Source organism: Neofelis nebulosa, chromosome 18 (assembly GCF_028018385.1).
Source record: "Neofelis nebulosa isolate mNeoNeb1 chromosome 18, mNeoNeb1.pri, whole genome shotgun sequence".
In the NCBI taxonomy this organism is placed as follows: Eukaryota; Metazoa; Chordata; class Mammalia; order Carnivora; family Felidae; genus Neofelis; species Neofelis nebulosa.
Window position 1 is genome coordinate 7,252,088 of NC_080799.1, and position 20,750 is coordinate 7,272,837.

The window sequence follows — 20,750 nt, forward strand, 5'->3', positions numbered from 1 at the left end:
TTCATCTATTTAGTATCTGCAGAATATTTACTGACATACCTCTTGCATTCCTAATATTGAAAATTTTTATCTTTACTCTTTTTTCCTGATTAGTTGCACTTCAGGCTTAAGTTTTATTGATGTTCTCATAGAACCAGCTTTCAATTTTTTCTTTTTTTCTTCTGAGAAAGAAATTGAGAGAAAGAGAGAGAGAGAGAGAGAGAGAGAGAGAGAGAGAAGGGCAGAGAGAGAGGGAGAGAGAATTCCAAGAAGGCTCCTTGCTGTTAGCCCAGAGCCCAACGTGCGCATGATCCCAGGAACCATGAGATCATGACCTGAGCCAAAATCAAGAGTTGGACACTCAACCAATTGAGCCAACCAGGTGCCCCTCAATTTATTTTCTATATTGTTTTTCTATTTTCTATTTTATTTATTTCTGCTTTGATATATATATTTTTCTGCTTACATAGGACTTAATTGGTTCTTCTTTATCAGTTTCTCAGAACTCAGGTGGATACTGAGTTCATTGATTTGAGATCTTTTTTTTTCTTTCTTTTTCCAAATTTTTATTTAAATTCTAGTTAGTTAACATGTAGTGTAATATTGTTTTCAGGAGTAGAAGAGTAGAATTTAGTGATTCATCACTTACATATAACACCCAGTGTTCAACACAAGTGCCTTCCTTAACACCCACAATCCATTTAGCCCAACCCCCCACCCACCTCCCTCCATCAACCCTCAGTTTGTTCTCTATCTTTAAGAGTCTCTTATGGTTCATTTCCCCCTCTTTCTTTTTTCCCCCCTTCCCATGTGTTCATCTGTTTTGTTTCTTAAATTCAACATGAGTGAAATCATATATTTATCTTTCTCTGCCAGAATTATTTCATTTGAGCATAACACACTCTAGCTCCATCTGCATCATTGCAAATGGAAGATTTCATTCCTTTTGATGGCTGAGTAACATTCCATTATACACACACACACACACACACACACACACACACACCCCACATCTTTATCCATTCATTGGTCAGTGGATATTTGGCTCTCTTCATAGTTTGGCTATCGTTGATAATGCTGCTATAAACATCAGGGTGATGTAACCCATCAAATCTGTATTTTTGTATCCTTAGGGTAAATATCTAGTAGTGCAATTGCTGAATTGTAGGGTAGTTCTCTTTTTAGTTTTTTGAGGAACCTCCATACTGTTTTCCAGAGTGGCTGCACCAGTTTGCATCCCCACCAACAGTGCAAGAGCATTCCCCTTTCTCTGCATCCTTGCCAACACTTGTTTCTTGTGTTGTTAATTTTAGCCATTCTGACAGGTATGAGGTGATATCTCATCATGGTTTTGATTTGTGTTTCCCTGATGATGAGTGGCGTTGAGCATCTTTTCATGTATATGTCAGCCATCTGGATTTCTTCTTTGGAAAAATGTCTATTCATGTCTTCTGCCCAGTTCTTAACTAGATTATTTGTTTTTTGGGGGGGTGTTGTTTGATAAATCCTTTATAGATTTTGTCTACTAATCCTTTATCAGATATGTCATTTGCAAATATCTTTTCTCATTCTGTAGGCTGCCTTTTAGTTTTGTTGATTGTTTCCTTCACTGTGCAGAAGATTTTATCTTGATGATGTCACAAATTTTGCTTTTGTTTCCCTTACCTCCGGCAATGTGTCTAGTAAGAAGTTGCTATGGCCCATGTCAAAGAGGTGGCTACTTGTGTTCTCTAGGATTTTGATAGTTTCCTGTCTCACATGTAGGTCTTTCATCCACCTTGAATTTATTTTGGGGTATGGTATAAGAAAGTGGTCCAGTTTCATTCTTTTGCATGTTGCTGTCCAGTTTTCCCAACACCATTTGTTGAAAAGACTTTCTTTTTTCTGTTGGATATCCTTTCCTACTTTGTCAAAGATTAGTTGACCATATAGTTGTAGGTCCATTCTGGGTTTTCTATTTTGTTCTATTGATCCCTGTGTCTGTTTTTGTGCCAGTAGTCTTGATGACTTGCTTTGTAGTCCAGAATCATGATGCCTCCAGCTTTGCTTTTCTTTTTCAGGATTGCTTTGACTATTTGGGATCTTTTGTGGTTCCATAAAAATTTTAGGATTGTTTATTCTAGCTCTGTGAAAAATGCTGGCAGTATTTTGATTGGGTTGAATTAAATGTGTAGATTGCTTTGGGTAGTATAGACATTTCAACAATGTTTGTTCTTCCAATCCATGAGCATGGAAAGATTTTCCATTTTTTTGTGTCTTCTTCAATTTCTTTCATAAGTGTTCTATAGTTTTCAGAGTACAGATATTTTTACCTCTTTGGTTAGGTTTATTCCTTTTGACCTTATGGTTTTTGGTGCAGTTGTAAATGAGACTGATTCCTTGATTTCTTTTTCTGCTGCTTCATTATCGGTAAATAGAAATGCAACAGACTTTTGTACATTGATTTTATATCCTGAAACATTGCTTAATTTGTATATTAGTTCTAGCAATATTTTGGTGGAGTCTTTTAAGTTTTCTACATAGAGTATCATGTTGTCTGCAAAGAGCAAAAGTTTGATTTCTTCCTTGCTGATCTGGATGCCTTTTATTTCTTTTTGTTGTCTGATTGCAGAGTCAAAGCTCTCAGTTTTTCCCCATTGAGGATAATATTAGCTGTGGGTCTTTCATATACGGCCTTTATGATGTTGTGGTATGTATATCTATCCCTACTTTCTGGAGGGTTTTTATCAAGAATGGTTGCTGTATTTTGTCAAATGCTTTTTCCGCATCTATTGAGAGGATCATATGGTTCTTATCCTTCTTTTTTATTTATTTTTTTCAAATTTTATTTAAATCCAAGCTAGTTAACATATATATCTTTCCTTTTATTAACGTTGTGTATCACATTGATTGACTTGCGAATATTGAACCACCCCTGCAGCCCAGGAATAAATTCCCACTTGATCATGGTGAATAATTCTTTTAATGTACTCTTGGTTTGATTTGCTAGTTTCTTGTTGAGGATTTTTGCATCTAGGTCATCAGGGATATTGACTTTTTAGTAATTTTCCTTTTAGTAGGGTCTTTGTCTGGTTTTGGAATCAAGGTAATGCTGGCCTCATAAAACGAGTTTGGAAGTTTTCCTTCCATTTCTATTTTTGGAACAGTTTGAGAAGAAGTATTAATTCTTCTTTAAATGTCTGGTAGAATTCCCTTGGGAAGCCATCTGGCCTTGGACTTTTGTTTGTTGGGAGTTTTTTTTTTTTTAATGTTTATTCATTTTTGAGAGGGGGGAGGAGCAGAGACAGAGGGAGACAGAGGATTCAAAGCAGACTCTGTGCTGACAGCAGACAGCCTGAGGCAGGGCTCCAACTCAAAAATCCTGAGATCAGGACCTCAGCTGAAGTTAGACGCTCAATCATCTGAGCCACAGGCACCCCTGTTGGGAGATTTTTGATTACTAATTCAATTTCTTTGCTGGTTATGGGTCTGTTCAGATGATCTATTTCTTCCTGTTTCAGTTTTGGTAGTTTGTGTATTTCTAAGAATTTGTCTGAGATCTTACTTCTTTTCTGACAAAGGCATTTAGTGCTATAAATTTCCCTGTGCGTATCCTACAAAAATTAATAGGTCTGTTTTCATTTTCCATTTATTCAAAATACTTTACAATTTCCTTTAAGATTTTCCTTTGACCCATGAACTATTTAGATGTTGCCTAGTTTCCAAATATTTGGGAGTTTTCTCGAAATCTTTCCATTATTGATTTCTAATGTATTTTCAGTGTGATCTGAGAACACAATTTTGTATGATTTGAAACATTTTAAATTTATTTAGAGTTGTTTTATGATTCAGAATATAATCTATTTTGGTAAACATTCCATAAGCACTTGAAAACAATGTGTATTCTTCTGTGTTGTGTGGAGTGTTCTATAAATGACATAATTGGGTCAAGTCAGTTGGTACTGTTGTTCACATCTTCGGTATGTTAACCTATTTTCTGTCAATTTATACTGTCAATTATAGATGAAGGGATATTGAAATCTCTAATTGTGAATTTGTCTATTTTTTATTTGAAGTCCTGTAAGTTTTTGCTTCATATATTTTGAAACTCTGTTATTAGATGCATAAACAGGTCTGTTATGTCCTCTTGACGGATTGCTGAATCGATCCTTTTAACGTTATGAAATATTTCCCTTTATAGCTTCAATTCCAGTCCAACACCTCAGGGTCTATTCCAGTCTTCCCTTTCCGTATTTGTAAGTCCTTCAATAATGGAAACTGGTTTCTCATTATCCTGAATGCATTTACTTACTTGCCTGATTTCCCTGTATGAAACCAATTTCCCAACATTTCCCTGCTCTTGTCTAGCTGCCACCTTTCTTGACTGCCTTCCTCTATAATTCCCAAGGGCTTATCACTCTATAGTGGTATCAGGAAATGCCATCTATTTTTTTTTTAATTTTTTTTTAACGTTTATTTATTTTTGAGACAGAGAGAGACAGAGCATGAACGGGGGAGGGGCAGAGAGAGAGGGAGACACAGAATCGGAAGCGTGCTCCAGGCTCTGAGCCATCAGCCCAGAGCCCGACGCGGGGCTCGAACCCACGGACTGTGAGATCGTGACCTGAGCTGAAGTCAGACGCTCAACTGACTGAGCCACCCAGGCGCCCCCGAAATGCCATCTCTTGAAGTAATCTTTTCCTCTGCTAGGATCATATCCCTAAGGTACATACTCTATCCTGAGATAGCACTTTTCTACTAAATTCTCATTTCCTGTTCTCAGATAAAGAACTCAAAACAAGAAAATATGTTCAAGAAAAGATTCTCAGTTTCACCAGAACTAGTCAGAGCAACAGCAAAAATAAACTTATCTTAGGCTAAATGGCAAAAAGTTTGAACTAACGCCCAGAAAACGGAGCTATAGAAGCAACTCAGTTTGAAGACAACTGCTATTTAGCTTAACATAAATGATTTGTCCTTTGTACATACATAGATTTCTATCTTTAAGGTTTCTTTTATTTTTTCCCTTAAATTTTTTAAATGTTTTCTTTTGTTAAATTTTTTTAATGTTTACTTATTTTTGAGAGAGAGAGACAGAACACAGCAGGGAGGGGCAGAGAGAGAAAGAGAAAGGGAGAGACATAGAATCCGAAGCAGGCTCCAGGCTCTGAGCTGTCAGCACAGAGCCCAACGTGGGGTTTGAACTCACAAACCATGAGATCATGACCTGAGCTGAGTTGGACGCTTAACCAACTGAGCTACCCAGGCGCCCCTATTCCTGATAGAGCTTCTTTTTGCATAGTTCAACTTTTTTTTTTTTTCCTTAGTGGAACCAAGGGGAAAAGGAAACTCTTACATATATGCAGAGGTAGAGAGGGACAGCAGGGCATCCTTAGAGATAGGTATGGGGGCTATCTCAATTTTAAGATCTAGAAAGGAGCCAGGTGGGCTGGAGCAGAAATATAGCACCTTGGGGGAAAGAAAGCATGGAGAGCTCAGGTTTCCTTCTTCCCCTCAGTTTTTCAGGCTAGTGTTTTGGACTCCCTTACAGTTACCCCTACCTACTATAATTTGCTCATTCTTTTTCTAAGAGCTTGTCCCTCTTGGACACTTCTGTTTCTGGATTAGAAACAGGAAAATGGAATGATGAAATGGAGAGCTTCCTTCAGCCTCCTTCTCCTGGATGGAAGCAATTGGTTCAAGCTCTATGGATAGAGAGAGACAAGTGGAAAGAAATATACTTACACAAATTGCAATGACTGATCCCACAATCACAATCATGTGCCACCTGAACGCTCTGATGAATAGGTCTGTGGAAGCCTGGAGTTGTTTACTAGACATCTGGTGTGTGATCAAGACCCTAAATAGATAAAAGTGTCAAATCAGAAGCAGTGTCATTATAAACATGGTGCAATATGAGTTTTCTACTGTCTCCCCCATAAAGAAGATGGATAATGACAATCACCATGGATGAGATGACTTTTGTAGAAGTTCAAGTGTCCAGTGGAGAAGTTTCAACACACCCTTGGAGCAATTATGATCCAGCAATTCTATTCATGTACACAAAAAACTTATATGAGAATGTTTTATTCATAGTATTCCCAAATTGAAAAAGAAAACACAAACATCCACCAATGGAAGAATAGATAAGCAAGTTTTGGTATGTTCATACAATTGAATAACAACTAGCAATAAAAAGAAAACAACTACAAATAAATGCAATAACATGAATGACTTTCAAAAAATATCAGGTTGAGTGAAAAAAGCAAAACCCAAAAGGTATATATTACATGATTCTTTTAATAAGAAATTCTAGAAGAGGCAAACTAATCTATGGTGATAGAAATCAGAATAACAGTTGGCTCTGGTAGAAGGGGTTGACTAAAAGGGGGCATGAAGGAACCTTATGGGGTTCTGGAAATGTCCTTTATCTTGAATTGGGTGATGTTTTTTATATATTATGTACATTTGTCCAAATTAGTTATAGACAGATCTGTGCATTTGACTATATGAAAACTATATCTCAATAAAGAGAAGAAAAGATAAGCATGTATACTTATATAATTCATAACTAAATTTTACACACTATCAACATGGTGGAGATGGTGCATGGGGTAAGATTAAGGGATATGAGAGTACACTAAGTATTTGTATCATTCAAGGGGGAATATACAGATGATGATATACTTCTTTTTGATACTATTATGAAACTATTTTTTTTAAGTTTATTTATTTTGAGAGAGACAGAGAGAGACAGAGACAGAGAGAAAGGGGGGGGGAGAGAGACCCAAGCAGGCTCCACACTATCAGTGCAAAGCTCAGTGCAGGGCTTGAACTCAGGAACTGTGACAGCATGACCTGACCAAAATCAAGAGTCAGATGCTTAACCAACTGAGCCACTTAGGTACCCCAAATGAATTTTTTTTTTATTTTTGGATTGTTCACTCACAGTGTTTAGGAATATAATTTTTTTTTTGGCATATTAATCCTCACAACCTTGCTGAACTTGTTTGTTAGCTCTAAAAGTTTTCAGCACATTCCGTAGAATTTTATTTTTTTTTATTATTTAAAAAAAAAATTTTTTTTAACGTTTATTTATTTTTGAGACAGAGAGAGACAGAGCATGAATGGGGGAGGGGCAGAGAGAGAGGGAGACACAGAATCGGAAGCAGGCTCCAGGCTCTGAGCCATCAGCCCAGAGCCCGACGCGGGGCTCGAACTCACGGACCGTGAGATCGTGACCTGAGCTGAAGTCAGACGCTTAACCGACTGAGCCACCCAGGCGCCCCTGTAGAATTTTATTTATACAAGATCATGTCATCTGGAAAATAGAGGGAATTTCACTTCTTCCTTTCAAATCTATATGCTTTTTTTAAACACTTTTTTAATGTTTTTATTTATTTTTGAGACAGAGAGAGACAGAGCATGAGCAGGGGAGGGGCAGAGAGAGAGGGAGACACAGAATCCAAAGCAGGCTCCAGGCTCTGAGCAGTCAGCACAGAGCCCAACGCAGGGCTCGAACTCACAGACTGTGAGATCATGACCTGAGCTGAAGTCAGATGCTTAACCCACTGAGCCACCCAGGTGCCCCCAAATCTATACGCTTTTTATTTCATTTTCATACTTGGTTTCTCTCACTACCTCTGGTACAATATTAAAATCAATAAGGGGTAAGTAAAATAAGAAATCAATAGAGGTGGGGCGCCTGGGTGGCTCAGTTGCTTAAGTGTGGGGCTTTGGCTCAGGTCATGATCTTGCAGTTCATGACTTCAAGCCCCACGTTGGGCTCTGTGCTGACAGCTCAGAGTCTGGAGCCTGTTTCAGATTCTGTCTCTCTCTCTCTCTCTGTGTCCCTACCCCACTCATATCTTGTCTCTCTCTGTCTCTCAAAAATAAATAAAAACATTAAAAAATTAAAAAATAAAAAAAGTAATCAATAGAGGTAAATAAACATAAGCACAAGTAACAAATATAAGACTAAAAATAGAATGTAAAATGTTTAAACCATCAGGAAAAATATTTGATTCATCCATTGAAAAGCAGGGAAGGACAGCGGCACCTGGGTGGCTCAGTCAGTTTAGTGGCTGACTTCAGTTCATGTCACGATCTTGTGGTTTGTGAGTTTGAGCCCTGCATAGGGCTCTGTGCTGACAGTTCAGAGCCGAGAACCTGCTTTGGATTCTGTGTCCCCCTCTCTCTCTGCCCCTCCCCACTCGTGCTCTCTCTCTTTCTCTCAAAAATAAATATTTTTAAAAAAAAAATTTTTTTTAACATTTATTTATTTTTGAGACAGAGAGAGACAGAGCACGAACAGGGGAGGAGCAGAGAGAAAGGGAGACACAGAATCCGAAACAGGCTCCAGGCTCTAAGCTGTCAGCATGGAGCCCGACGCGGGGCTCGAACCCACAGACTGCAAGATTATGACCTGAGCTGAAGTCGGATGCCCAACCGACCAAGCCACCCAGGCGCCCCAAAAATAAATATTTTTTTAAAAGGCTATTTCTTTAAAAAAAAAAAAAAAAAAGGAAAGTAGGGAAGGAGAAAAAAAGAAAGTACAATAAATGGGAAATTTGAAATACATTAGAAGAAACAAGTCGTAATTTATACAGTCATTGAAATAAATGTAAATAGGTTAAACTCACCAATTAAAAGACAGTGGAGTGCAATCAAGAACATATGCTCTTAGTAGACCTCTCACCACAAGAAAACACACAAAAAAAGGATATAGGCTTAACTACATTCCAACCTCTCCTCCCAAACTCACCAGATTCAATCTCTCTACCACAGAAAGGAAGTGAATGAAGAGTTGAAGACCTGACAGAAACATTACATTAATGGCTGCCCCTGCTAGATGGAAACATCAGAAGTGAGGGATAAGTGTTTTCTCTACCACGACCTCTGTAATATACAAAGAACTCTTACCAATTGATTAGAAAAAGATAATATCATGGACAAATGGGCAAATGTCACAAATAGTTAGGTTTGTCAGATAGCCAGCCTTAGGAATAGGTGCTCAAATTCACTAAAAGCCAGAAAACTATAAATGAAAACAACAATGAGATATAATTCCCTATTTCTGCCTAAAACGTGGAAGAAAAGAAAGGAGGAAAATAAATTATGCTCGTGAAACTTTGAAGTGTTTAAAGCTTTTTGTTGTTATTGTTGTTTTAAGTTTATTTATTTACTATGAGAGAAAGAGAGCTGGGGAGGGGCAGAGAGAGGGAGACAGAGAATCTCAAACAGGCTCCACATTCACAGCGTGGAACCCACTGCAGGGCTTGAACTCACGAACTGTGAGATCATGACCTGAGCCAAAATTCAGAGTCAATGCCTAACTGACTGAGTCGCCCAGGCATCCCTGTTCAAGCCTTTTTGGAAGGCAATCTGGCCACATATATTAATATTTAAAATGCAAATACTCTTTAAACCAGCAATTCTGGCTCTTAGATAGCTATCCTAGAGAAATAAAAGAACCTATTTGAAAGGAATGGGATATTTATTGCAGCACTGCTCACAGTGGTCCAGACTGGAAACCAAGCATATGTATATTAATAGGGGAATTCTACCATGTTATGCAATGAAATGTTGATATGGGATAGAGTTATACTAGGTAACTTGGAAGTGGGAACATAAGGTATTACTAAATAAGAAAAGCAAGGTGATAAAAGTATGGATTGAAGTATATCACATTTCTTTTTTTTTTTTTTTTTGAAGTATATCACATTTCAAAACCAAGAAAAAATCTATCTATTTGCTTATAAAGTATATGTATATTATATAAGCATAGGTACACAGACATACACATATCTCTGTATGACAGTAATTGAGTATGGAGAAAAATATAGAAGGGTACACAGCAGATAGTAACATATGTAGGACAGAAATAGGGAGATAAGTGTTCATTTAGGAAGAAGAGATAGCAAGAAAGAAAAAATTCATGATTTTAAAATACACACACACACACACACACACACACAGTATGTGTAATATCATCCCATTCATGTAAAACTATACACATGTGTGTCTGAATGCATAAAGGGGTTCTTGAAAGGATGGTCACCAAACTGTTATCTCAAGGTAATGAGATTTCAGGTGTCTTCTATTTTTCTCTTTATATTTCCATGTGTAATTCAAATTCAAATAAAAAGCAAGTGTTATTTATATGATCACACTTTAATTACGGAAATAAAAAGTGTACTTTTATGGAGGAATTCTCTTCCTCCTCCACTGAGGCTGGATTCCAAGAAAGGACAGGATTAGGTGGGGCAAAGACGGGCATATCCCTAAGTACTACTGCCTTGGTGGCCGATGACATATTTAAGTAGGAGAGGACCATGTTTAAGTAGGAGTCCAAAGGACTACTTATAAAGGGCACATGGGCATGGGGCCTCTTCCAAGTTGTCTAGAGCCAGAGAGAGAGATGCATCCACTGGAAACCTGGCCTGGAGCTTGAAAACCAGGCCTTCCACTATCCAGCGTGAATCCTGGGGCTGGCAAAGAGCTAATGCTGCCAGACTCAGTGGCAACCTGGTTCTTGGGTAGGATGGGGGACCATCAAGCTGAGGATAAACTGAGACTCCTCTTGACCTTCTGCATTACTTTCTGCCTGTTCTCTAACCCAGAGCAGCAAAGAGCCCTGGGCCAAGTGAGTGGTATCACCAATGTCATTATAATTTTCTGTATTATCGTCTCCAACAGTGCCCATGTGGAGACTGAGTGAATATAAAATATCCAAATGCAATTAATATTATGAGGCCCCATTAAAAAACATGAAGCAATTAGCAGTAACACAGCCACCTGGGCAGATTTTTAGCTTCTGCCCAAATGAAGATGGAAGGCAGAAGTGTATGAAAGAGATTCAGTCCCCCAGTAGCTATTAGCAAACTCCAGAAACATTCCCCTTCCATCTCTTTTCTTGAAATGTGAGGACTTGGCCCCCAATTCCACTCACCTAGTCACTTTTTCACTCTATCAAGCACCTAGAAACTCCACCCCTGCTTCTTTGTACTTGTAATATTGGACAGACTTCCTTAAAATCTAAAAGCTACTGGCACTGCTCTAATAAATCCAGTCATCCTACACTGTCAGGCATCTGCTTCCAGATTATTACCACATCAGGTTTATTCAACATCTTATCAAATCTAAGGCAAATACTAATAAGAGAATTTCACTTGGGATAGAGCCAGGGATCTCTTCCCTGACTTCATAAAGCAGCTGCAACCTATTCTTTAATTCCTCTCCCTCCAGCTCCTCCTTTAAGAGGGAGGGCTTATGTCTTCCTCTGCACTTCTTGTGGCTGTTGGAAGACCTGGGAATCCAGACCATCCTTCTTTAGAAATTCCAGACATCCTACCACTCAATTGCTCCTTTTCACTCCTGAGACAAGGTTGCAGGCTCCATATTCTCCCCAACACAGCTCTGAGACCTAGGCAGACACATTCAGCTAGGGCAGACCAAGAAGAGGAACCAATCTACCTAATTAGAAGTGCCACCCAGGGCAGAGTCAAGTTGACATCATAACTCAAACACTAGAGGGATGACAGCAAAACCATGTCAGAGAGGCTTGTTCAGCTAATGGATAAGTCACTACTGTATATACACTTGAACATACTGTTGCAATTTGGGTGGCAATCAGCAGGTTCCCCAGCCAGCACTGTATTCAGGATCACCTAGACGACTGCTATGCATCAGGCAATGGTCAATAGGAGCAAAAAGGGAAGTAGGAACGAAGGAGACCCCTTTGCCACCACCCAATGCCACCTCCCTTTTCCTTTTCCTCCAGTTCCTGAGTGAGAATGAGCATGCAGGGAAACCATGAGGTAGGCTACAGAACCACAGGGTCAGCTATGGGCTTACTTGCGTAGCACCACACTCTAAAATACCTTGGTCATCATCCTTGGCTCTGCACAGTTGGATGCTGGCTTCTGCCTTGCAGGGGTGGACACCTAATCTTCTAACCTAGAGATACTCCACATCTCACCCTCCTCCCAATCACGAACCTGCTCCCAGTTCTGCACAAGGTTGCCAGTGCTAACAAGGTTGCCATCTCTGAGGTCTTTTTCTCCATTAGCTTTCTCAAGTTCCCAGCAATATTTGACACTGTTGACCACTTTCTCCACCTTGAAGCTTTACCCAAGTCTCCTGTTTTCTTAATCACTTGGGCACTGCCTCATACCCCCTTCTGTGGACATTACCCAATGTTCTGTTTGTACATACCACTTTCCGAAAACCAGGTGCCATATCCTGTGCCCTTCTTTGTATTCCACACAACAATAAGGATAGTAATTTGCCCAGATGATGATTTTAATTCATGCTGGTTGCTTGACAAGTAGACCAAATACCCTGTTCCCTCAACCTGAGTCTGCCCATGTGTCCACTTTCTCTGCTCACATTTCCTTTCTGAAGCCTCAGCCTGCTTACCTCATCTCAGGATACCTCTCAGCTCTTCTTGTTCTTTCTGTCTTTCCTCTGTAAAGTCCCCAAAGTCTTGTTTCCTCTTTTCATAGCAACTCACAGGGTAACATCCTGCCAATGGCTCAAATATTGCCCAAGTACGGCATCTCCAACCGTGAGGATGATGTGGCCAGTCACCACCCAGAATGAAGTCAAATGTGGAGAGAAGGCACCTGTAGTAGGAAAGAGAGCCACGCTTCTTAGCAGAATAAAGTTAGAGGCTGAAAACACAACAGCAAAGAAGAAATGTCTTCTTATTCCTTATTCCTTCTTATTCCCTGCAGGGGAACACTATGGTGCTTGTAGAACACTATGGTCCAAACCCCCAAAGAATAACGACTTCCTCTTCCCACTCACCAGAAAGCCTTTTCTACTCATGTCTGTTGAACAAAGCAAATACTGGCGAGAGGGCCATGTACATCTCCTTTCTAAAAAGAAACTAGACTTGAAGCTAATACCTAGGAAGATGCAGGGGATGTGCAGGATGATGTCCTTGCTTGAAGACTGAGTGCTTTTTTCCTGAGTCAGAATTTTCATTGTCTTCTGTGTAGCATTCAAGCACTAAGAAGTGAAAAGGGACCCAAGTTGGGGGCCGGGAGGATTCCCAGTGTCATGGCTGTAGGAAATGCATGAGAGGTTAGGGGAAAAAGACAAACTTTGAAATCCGAGTTTACACAGGAAAACATTATTTTGATTCTATTTCCAAAATAGATAATACAAATTATTTGATCAGACAAAATAAGAAAGACTGATTTACAAAAAGGAAAACTCAGAAAGCAGAGAGGGAAGTATTCTGGCCAGAGTCTGGTAAGGAGACAGAAATCCCACTAGATTGAGCAGAGAGAATTTAATATCAAGAATTGTTAACCAGGTATAAAGAGCTGTGCATAGGTAACTGGAAAAGCAGAACACTATGTTGTTGGGTAGGTTCCAACTGCCGGAAGCAGCCATTACCCTTGGGACTGAGGGAGTCTAGCCAAGTTGTTAGAACGGTAAACACTTAGAAACGTAGGAGTCCATGGAGATAGTACTCAGACCTCTGCAGAGTGGCGCTGCCCAATTTGTTCTGAAAGTGTTGAAAAAACCACAAACTTGATCAGCTTCTGCTCCTGGAAGCAATAGGTGCCACCAGTGTGAGGAGGGTATCTGACTCGCTGGAAGGACACAAGCAGCAATCCCGTAAGAAGCAGACAGGAATAGCAAATCCTGTCTCTTTGCAAGTCCTCTCTTTCCTGCAGCCTTGCCCTCTACTTCTGGCATCCTCTATTGGAAGAGCCTAACAGGCAACCAGCAGGTAGAGCAGCAATGTTTGCGGAGTCCCAGCCCCAGACTCACAAAGTAGAGCATAGAAGGGTAAGTTTGGAACTGAGAGACAATAGCATATCTAACAGCAGAGGCAGACAAAACAGTAATTAAACTTGTTGCCTAGAAGTTGTTCCATGTGAGAGGTGCCTGGGTGGCTCAGTCAGTTGAGCCTCTGACTTGATTTTGGCTCAGGTCATGAGCCCGGGGTCATGGGATAGAGCCCCCCATCAGGGTCCGGGCTGACTGTGGAGCCTGCTTAACATTCCCCCTCTCTCCCTCTGCCCCTCTCCCCTGCTCATGCACGCTCTCTCTAAAACAGAGGTAGTAATAATTAAAAAAAATAAGTTGTTCCACGTAAGCAATCAGCTTAGCTATAGGTTTTCTAGCAATAAGGCCAACACTAAGGTTTATAAAATGTTTTCTTTCCTAGTAAAGCAAGATACAGCTTTGGAGAAAAGCACTCTGTTAACTAAATTGTAGAAGACACAGTGGAGGGAGGAGGGTTGTCTGGGGGAGAACCTGAGATAACAAGGTCTCTAAGGGAATGGAGTTTGGCTGAGTTGGATCATAGTTGCAAGGACTAAGGGAGAGGAGTCGTGCTCAGGGGTTTGCAATGTGAGGGTCCAGCATGCTGGTTTCTTTCTGGGTCAGAATTTCCATCATGGGCTACTGTCACTTTCAACTAGCTGTTTCCTGAGTTTTCAGGCAAGGCTGAGAGCTGAATACAAAATAAGTAATCACCTAAAACCATATCCAGGAAGTGTCAAGCATTTACCTTTTCCCTGGGATATACATTGCAAGGCAAGGGCTCAAGCCCTGCTACTAGTCCAGGAAACCACTTTGGGTATGATACACAAATCCTCAGAGATCTTCTCGCTTAATTCTGCTACCTCACCTCTTTCCTCACCCTGTCCCCATCTCAAAAAATGTTGCCATGTGATTTATACCATTCCTGGGCATCTCTGTTTCCCAGCCTGGAATGTCCTTCTATCTACAATGTCCTAGAATGCTCTGTGTCTGGCTAATTCACAATCCTCTTTCAGAACTCAGCTCAGGTATCTCCCCTTTGTGAAATTCTTCCCTAGGCCCCAGAGGCTGGGTCACATGCCTATCCTGTTACTCTCCATAGCTCACCTCTGTTATAACACTTACTGTATGAAATTGCAACTGCCAGTTACCAGGGGCAGCATAATAACTGACTCTGATTAATCAGAATTCTTACTTTCCAGAGATGGAAGCTAATTCTGGCTGATTAAAGAATAAGGGGTATTAATAAGAGGATTCCGTGTACTCCCCGTACTGCTGGGAGACTGGAAAAGCAAGCTTGAATGCTAAGTAAGCTTGTAGGAACTAGAGGGTCTAAGAAGCACTCAGACCTTAATTAAGGGTCTAAGGAACCCTTACACCATGCTCTGAACATGCCTGCTGAGGCGCCCACCACCAGTGCTGCTGCCTGACAATCACTGGGAGAAATATCTGCTGTTGTTTACACCAAGGATGCCATTTTTTATGCCAGGGGCCTGACCTTGCAACTACCACCACTGATACCACCCTTACCAGCAAAATGGATTCTGTGTGGACCTCATTTTTCAGGTCATTCATGTCTGAATTGAAGGATGTGATATTATGGAAGCCAAGAATAGGAGAGTTTCATAAAGGAAGGCGTGGTCCATGATGTAGAAAAAAATCAAAAGGTAAGGACTGGATAGCGTTCATTGGATATACCCTAAAAGGGATTTACCTTAATACGAGCAGTTTTGGTTGACTGGAAGGGAAAGCAGGGTGAGATGTGAAAGGGAGGAAATGAAGTTGGGGAGACCCCTCTTTCAATAACAATAGCACTGCAGCTTGAAGGCGGTCTCACTGGCCAAATCTGGAGTAATTTAAGAATCAATTCAAAGGAAGTAGGTCCTTGGTAGTATTATCTGTGGAAAATTCTGTGAGATCTGAAATAAATGTAGGTTTCTCCAGAAACCATACGTATTTTCTTCTGTAAGATGCCCGGAGGCAACATGAATCTAGAAGCACTTAAATTAATGTTGATCTAGAGATTTTTGAAGCCACCCAAGTGATGCCAATTTTGGTTGAAAATCAGCATGAGGACTGGCTTATGGCTATAAAGTATTAGTGGACACTTTCCCCTGCAGTTCTACTCATCAGATGTGCCCAAAGTAGTTTTCCTTGTGCTCCTTGGGTCTGGAGTTATATCTCTATATTACCCTTAGCCTAAGGGTAGAGTCCTTTGAGATCACAGTTTGTCTAGGGCTCTTCTATTAGACTGGGCACTTAGACCTTGTCTTTCCTTTCCAAGGCTACAAAACAGATGCTAAAGAATTAAAATTATCACCAATATTAGACATATCACCAATACACATGATGAAGTTGTGTAAAACTAAATACATATGTGTGCAAATGAGTATAATAAAAATAGGGAGATCTGAATAAGACTGGTAGATTGTATCAATGTTAATATCCCAGTTGTGACATTGTACTATCTATCCCAAATATATTAAGTAAGAAAAAAAGGTACAGAATAGTCTATGCTATATGTTACCTTTTGCTAATGGTGTGCTGTGGGATTTGGTCCAACTACCCTGATGAAGACAACTGAAAAAAAGTAATTAAAAGAAAGTTTTAAAAAATTATCAGGAGAGAAAAGGGAAAGGATTAGAGCTCAGAGATAAAATAAGGCTGGTTCTAAACGAGGGGTATTTGTGAATAGAGAAAGCAGACATACAAAGCTCTGCTTCTGCCATTCTTAAGAGGTCAAGTGAACATAGGTCAAGTCCTTTGGCAATCAAGGAGGAAGACTTTAGTGAAATATGTTTTGCTTTTGGCTGAGAACCCCAAAACACCTGGGATTATTTACCAATCCATGAAAGTTCCCTGAAAGGTGGAGATGTATTTTTGGTGGAGCAATGGGGGTTGGAGCTTAGCACCTACCAAGGGAGAGCCCTAGTGTTACGTTCCCTGTACTGGGCTAGAAACTGAACTTTACTCTGGATGTTGGTGTGTACTATATTCTCAGAGACTATAAAGATGGCTCACAAAACTTCAAACTTTGTTCCTGAACTATAAACACTCTCAGATGTCTGCTGGAATGAAAAGTCTTCTTTAGAATATGATAACATTGCCTAAGGTCTTACATTATACATAAAAGTATCTTTTCAAATAAAATGTCCAGGAAACAATCAAGTATCACAAGACATATGGTGAAGCAAGACAAAACAAGCCAGGAGAATACAGTGCGAAAAATAGAACATAATTAATTTGCAGTCCTGGAGGAAAGAAGAATGGAAAAAGTTAATATTTGAAGAGATAATGGCTGAGAATTTCCCCAATTAAAGATGTAATGAAGGGCATCAATCTACTGTTTCAAAGATCCCAACAAAGTCAAAGGATTTTTTGGAAAATCCACATTAAATAACATTTGACTGAAAATACAGAAAAATCCAATGAAAAATAAGAGAAGACAAAAAGTGATCAATGCTAAGAATGAAATAAAGACTATCACTAAAGACTCTGCAGACCATCAGAAGTATAAGGGAATACTGCAAACAACTTTACACACATAAATTTGACATTGTAGATGAAATGGATCAATTCACTAAAAAGCACAAACTATTAAACTCACCTAATATGTAACAGTTACTTTGAATAGTGCTATAACTATTAAGAAAAATGTAAGCATATAACCAAACGCAGTATGTGTACCTTGTCTGAATCCTGATTCAAACAAATGTAATAGAAAAAGATCCACCATATAAATAGCAACCAAAGAAAGTTGGTATAGACATTAAGGCAAACATCATTTCTACAAATGGGAAAGGTTTTCTCATAATGATAAAAAGCTCAATTTGCCAGTAATATATAATAATTCTAAACAGCTATGCATCTAATAATATGGCATCAAGGGCACCTGGCTGCCTCAGTTGATGCAGTGTGCGACTCTTGATCTTGGGGTTGTGAATTCGGGCCCCATGTTGGGTGTAGAGATTACTTAAAAATAAAATCTTAAAAAAATGGCATCAAGTAAATAAAGGAGACTTTTATACGTACCTATCAGTAATTGGTAAAATAACTATACAAAAGATTAGTAATGATGTAAAAGATTTGAACAACATGATTTTATTTTTTAATTTTATTTTTTAATGTTTATTTATTTTTGAGAGAGACAGAGACAGAATGCGAGTGGGTTCGGGGCAGAGAGAGAGGGAGACACAGAATCCGAAGCAGGCTCCAGGCTCTGAGCTGCCAGCACAGAGACCAACACGGGGCTTGAACTCAAAAGCTGTGAGATCATGACCTGAGCCGAAGCCGGACGCTCAACCGACTGAGCCACCCAGGCACCCCTGAGCAACATGATTTTAAAAAACAGTCCTATTTAGTCAATAAAATAAGTATCAACTGTAGAATATGCATGCGAATATTTACAAAATTGATTGTATCCTGGACTAAAAAGCAAGGCTTATCAAATCTAAAAATATTTAAATCATATGAAATATATTTTCTGGTCACAATGCAATTATATTAGAAATCAATGACAAAGGGGCACCTAAGTGGCTTAGTCGGTTAAGCATCTGACTTCAGCCCAGGTCATGATCTTGCGGTTTGTGAGTTTGAGCTCCACATCGGGCTCTGTGCTGACAGCTTGGAGTTTGGAGCCTGTTTCTGATTCTGTGCTCCCTCTCTCTCTGCTCCTCTCCCGTTCACGCTCTCTCGTTCTCAAAAAAAAAAAAAAAAACATTAAAAAAAAAGAGAGAAATCAATGACAAAAATAGTATTAATGGAAAGATATTTATTATCTCTCAGTTGAAACCACACTAAACTAAAAATTCAGTATAACAACAGTTATTCAGTATAATCACAATTATGCAATATAATCATAAAAATTCCAACAGGAATTGTTTTTAATTTCACAAATTGGTGAAAGATTTCTATGGACGCTCAAAAAAAAATCTGCCAAGGCCCTTTTATTTAAAAAAATTTTTTTTAATGTTTCTTTATTTCTGAGACAGAGAGAGACAGAGCACGAGTGGGGGAGGGGCAGAGAGAGATGGAGACACAGAATCCGAAGCGGGCTCCAGGCTGTGAGCTGCCAGCACAGAGCCCAACGCGGGGCTCGAACTCACAAACCGTGAGATCATGACCCAAGCCGAAGTCGGACGCTCAACTCACTGAGCCACCCAGGCGCCCCATGCCAAGGCCCTTTTAAAGAACAAAAATGTAGGTCTTGTCTACCAGAAATGCAGAATTATTACGGAACTTTAGTAATGAAGACTGGGTGGTACTGGCGCAGATATAGACAAATCGACTCACTGTACAGAATAGACAGCCCCCAACAAATCGATACATTGACACCTGATTTGCGATGGAAGATGTACTGCAGAGCTATGGGGGATGGATGGACTTCTCAGTCAACGTGTCAGGTCAATCAGGTGTCCAAACATCCAAAACTTTTTTTCTTTTTATGTTTATTTTTGAGGGAGAGAGAGAGAGAGACAGAGTACGAGCAAGGGAGGGGCAGAAAGAGAGGGAGACACAGAAACTGAAGCAGGCTCCAGGGTCTGAGCTGTCGGCACAGAGCCTGATGTGGGGCTTGAACTCATGAACCGTGAGATCATGACCTGAGCCGAAGTGGGACACTTAACCGACTGAGCCACCAGGCACCCCCAAAACTTTTTTTTAAAATGCTGTTTCATAAGTAATCCAGAGAAATTAAAATTAAAACCACATGAGTCACTACTACACACCCACAAGTTTTGTCAAATAGTTTTAAATGATAATATCAAATGCTGGCAAGAATGTGGAACAAGAAATGCTTGTGAAAGAGTAAACAGGTAAAACCACTTTTTAAATACTGGCAGAACCCAGTAAGTTGAAAGATAATCTACTCTCTGATCAGCAAAACCACCACCAGGTGACACCCTGAAGAAATGCCTGTTTATGCAGGCTGTAGAGTTACATGCACAAGAACACAGCAGCATTTTTCATAATAGCCCATCAACAGTAGAATGTAAAAATATAGGGTAATATAATCATACAATGAAATATAAGTGAAAATGGATGAACTGCAATTATATGAAAGAATATGGATGAATCTTAAATACTTCATTGAGCAAAAGAAGCTAGACAAAACAGAATTCATACTGTATGTTGTCATTTATATGAAGTTGAAAATCAGGTTAAAATGCACATATATTGTTTGGGAATGCCTCATAAGTTGGTAAAACCATAAAGAAAGACCAGGGCAAAAATATTATAAAAGTTAGAATAATGAGTACATCTAGAATAATAGGAGAAAGGGAGGGATATAACTTGGGAGGGACATGGTATCAGGGGCTTCTGGAGTAAAGGTCTTTTTCTCTTATTTAGGGTGGGAGTTATATGAGTGATCATTTTATAACAATTTGTTGAACTGTTTCACGCATTTTCTGTTTTGTTATATAATAAAATTTTAAGTAAAATTACATACATCCATTATATATATGCATGAATACATATACATTTAATATAGTGACTCAACAATTCCTTACATCACCTAGTGCTCATCACAACATCCCTCTGCAAATGCTTAAGTTAAATCTATCCAGTCTTTAACTCTAAATTTGTTTTTATAGGGAATACAAGAAATAGAGGACGAACTAAATGTCACCATCAGGGAGCAATCAGAAATGTCCAGAAGGTGGGACATTTATTTGACAGGACAACTGGCCCTGACTTTTCCATTAAAAAGGATAAGGGAAAGGAAGGGCTAGCCTGGAGTTAAAGAAATCAAGGAAGAAACCACCAGGTCCTGGAATGCATCTTGGCTTTGAGAAAACAGTTGCATGGATTTTTGAAGGACAATGGAGGAAATGTGATTATGAACCGGATATGAGATTTAAGGAATTATTACTCATTTTGTTCATAATAATCTTTTTTGGTTTTCTACACAAATATTGTTTTTAAAACATTTATACTGAATTATTTGGGGGTAGAATGTCATGATTCTGTAATTGCCTCAAACACTTAAAGCATATGAAAATAAAGTA

At 39.4% G+C, this 20,750-nt stretch overlaps 1 protein-coding gene across 7 annotated transcripts in view; it reads right to left on the reverse strand.

Moving 5' to 3' along the window:
* The window catches only part of LOC131501144 (NXPE family member 3-like), a 72,692-nt gene that overhangs the window by 21,996 nt on the left and 29,946 nt on the right, over positions 1 to 20,750 (reverse strand). For 3 of the 7 annotated variants that reach the window (XM_058710872.1, XM_058710868.1, XM_058710870.1), the window contains 3 exons: positions 12,870 to 13,027; positions 12,379 to 12,584; positions 5,704 to 5,818 (listed from right to left, as the gene is read on the reverse strand). In XM_058710872.1, the coding sequence (XP_058566855.1) occupies positions 5,704 to 5,818; positions 12,379 to 12,383 (120 nt within the window). In that variant the 5' untranslated portion in view covers positions 12,384 to 12,584; positions 12,870 to 13,027. Of the gene's footprint in view, positions 1 to 5,703; positions 5,819 to 5,923; positions 6,009 to 12,378; positions 12,585 to 12,869; positions 13,028 to 20,750 lie in introns of all 7 variants that reach the window. The other 4 variants (XM_058710875.1, XM_058710873.1, XM_058710874.1 and 1 more) reach the window with 3 other exon arrangements.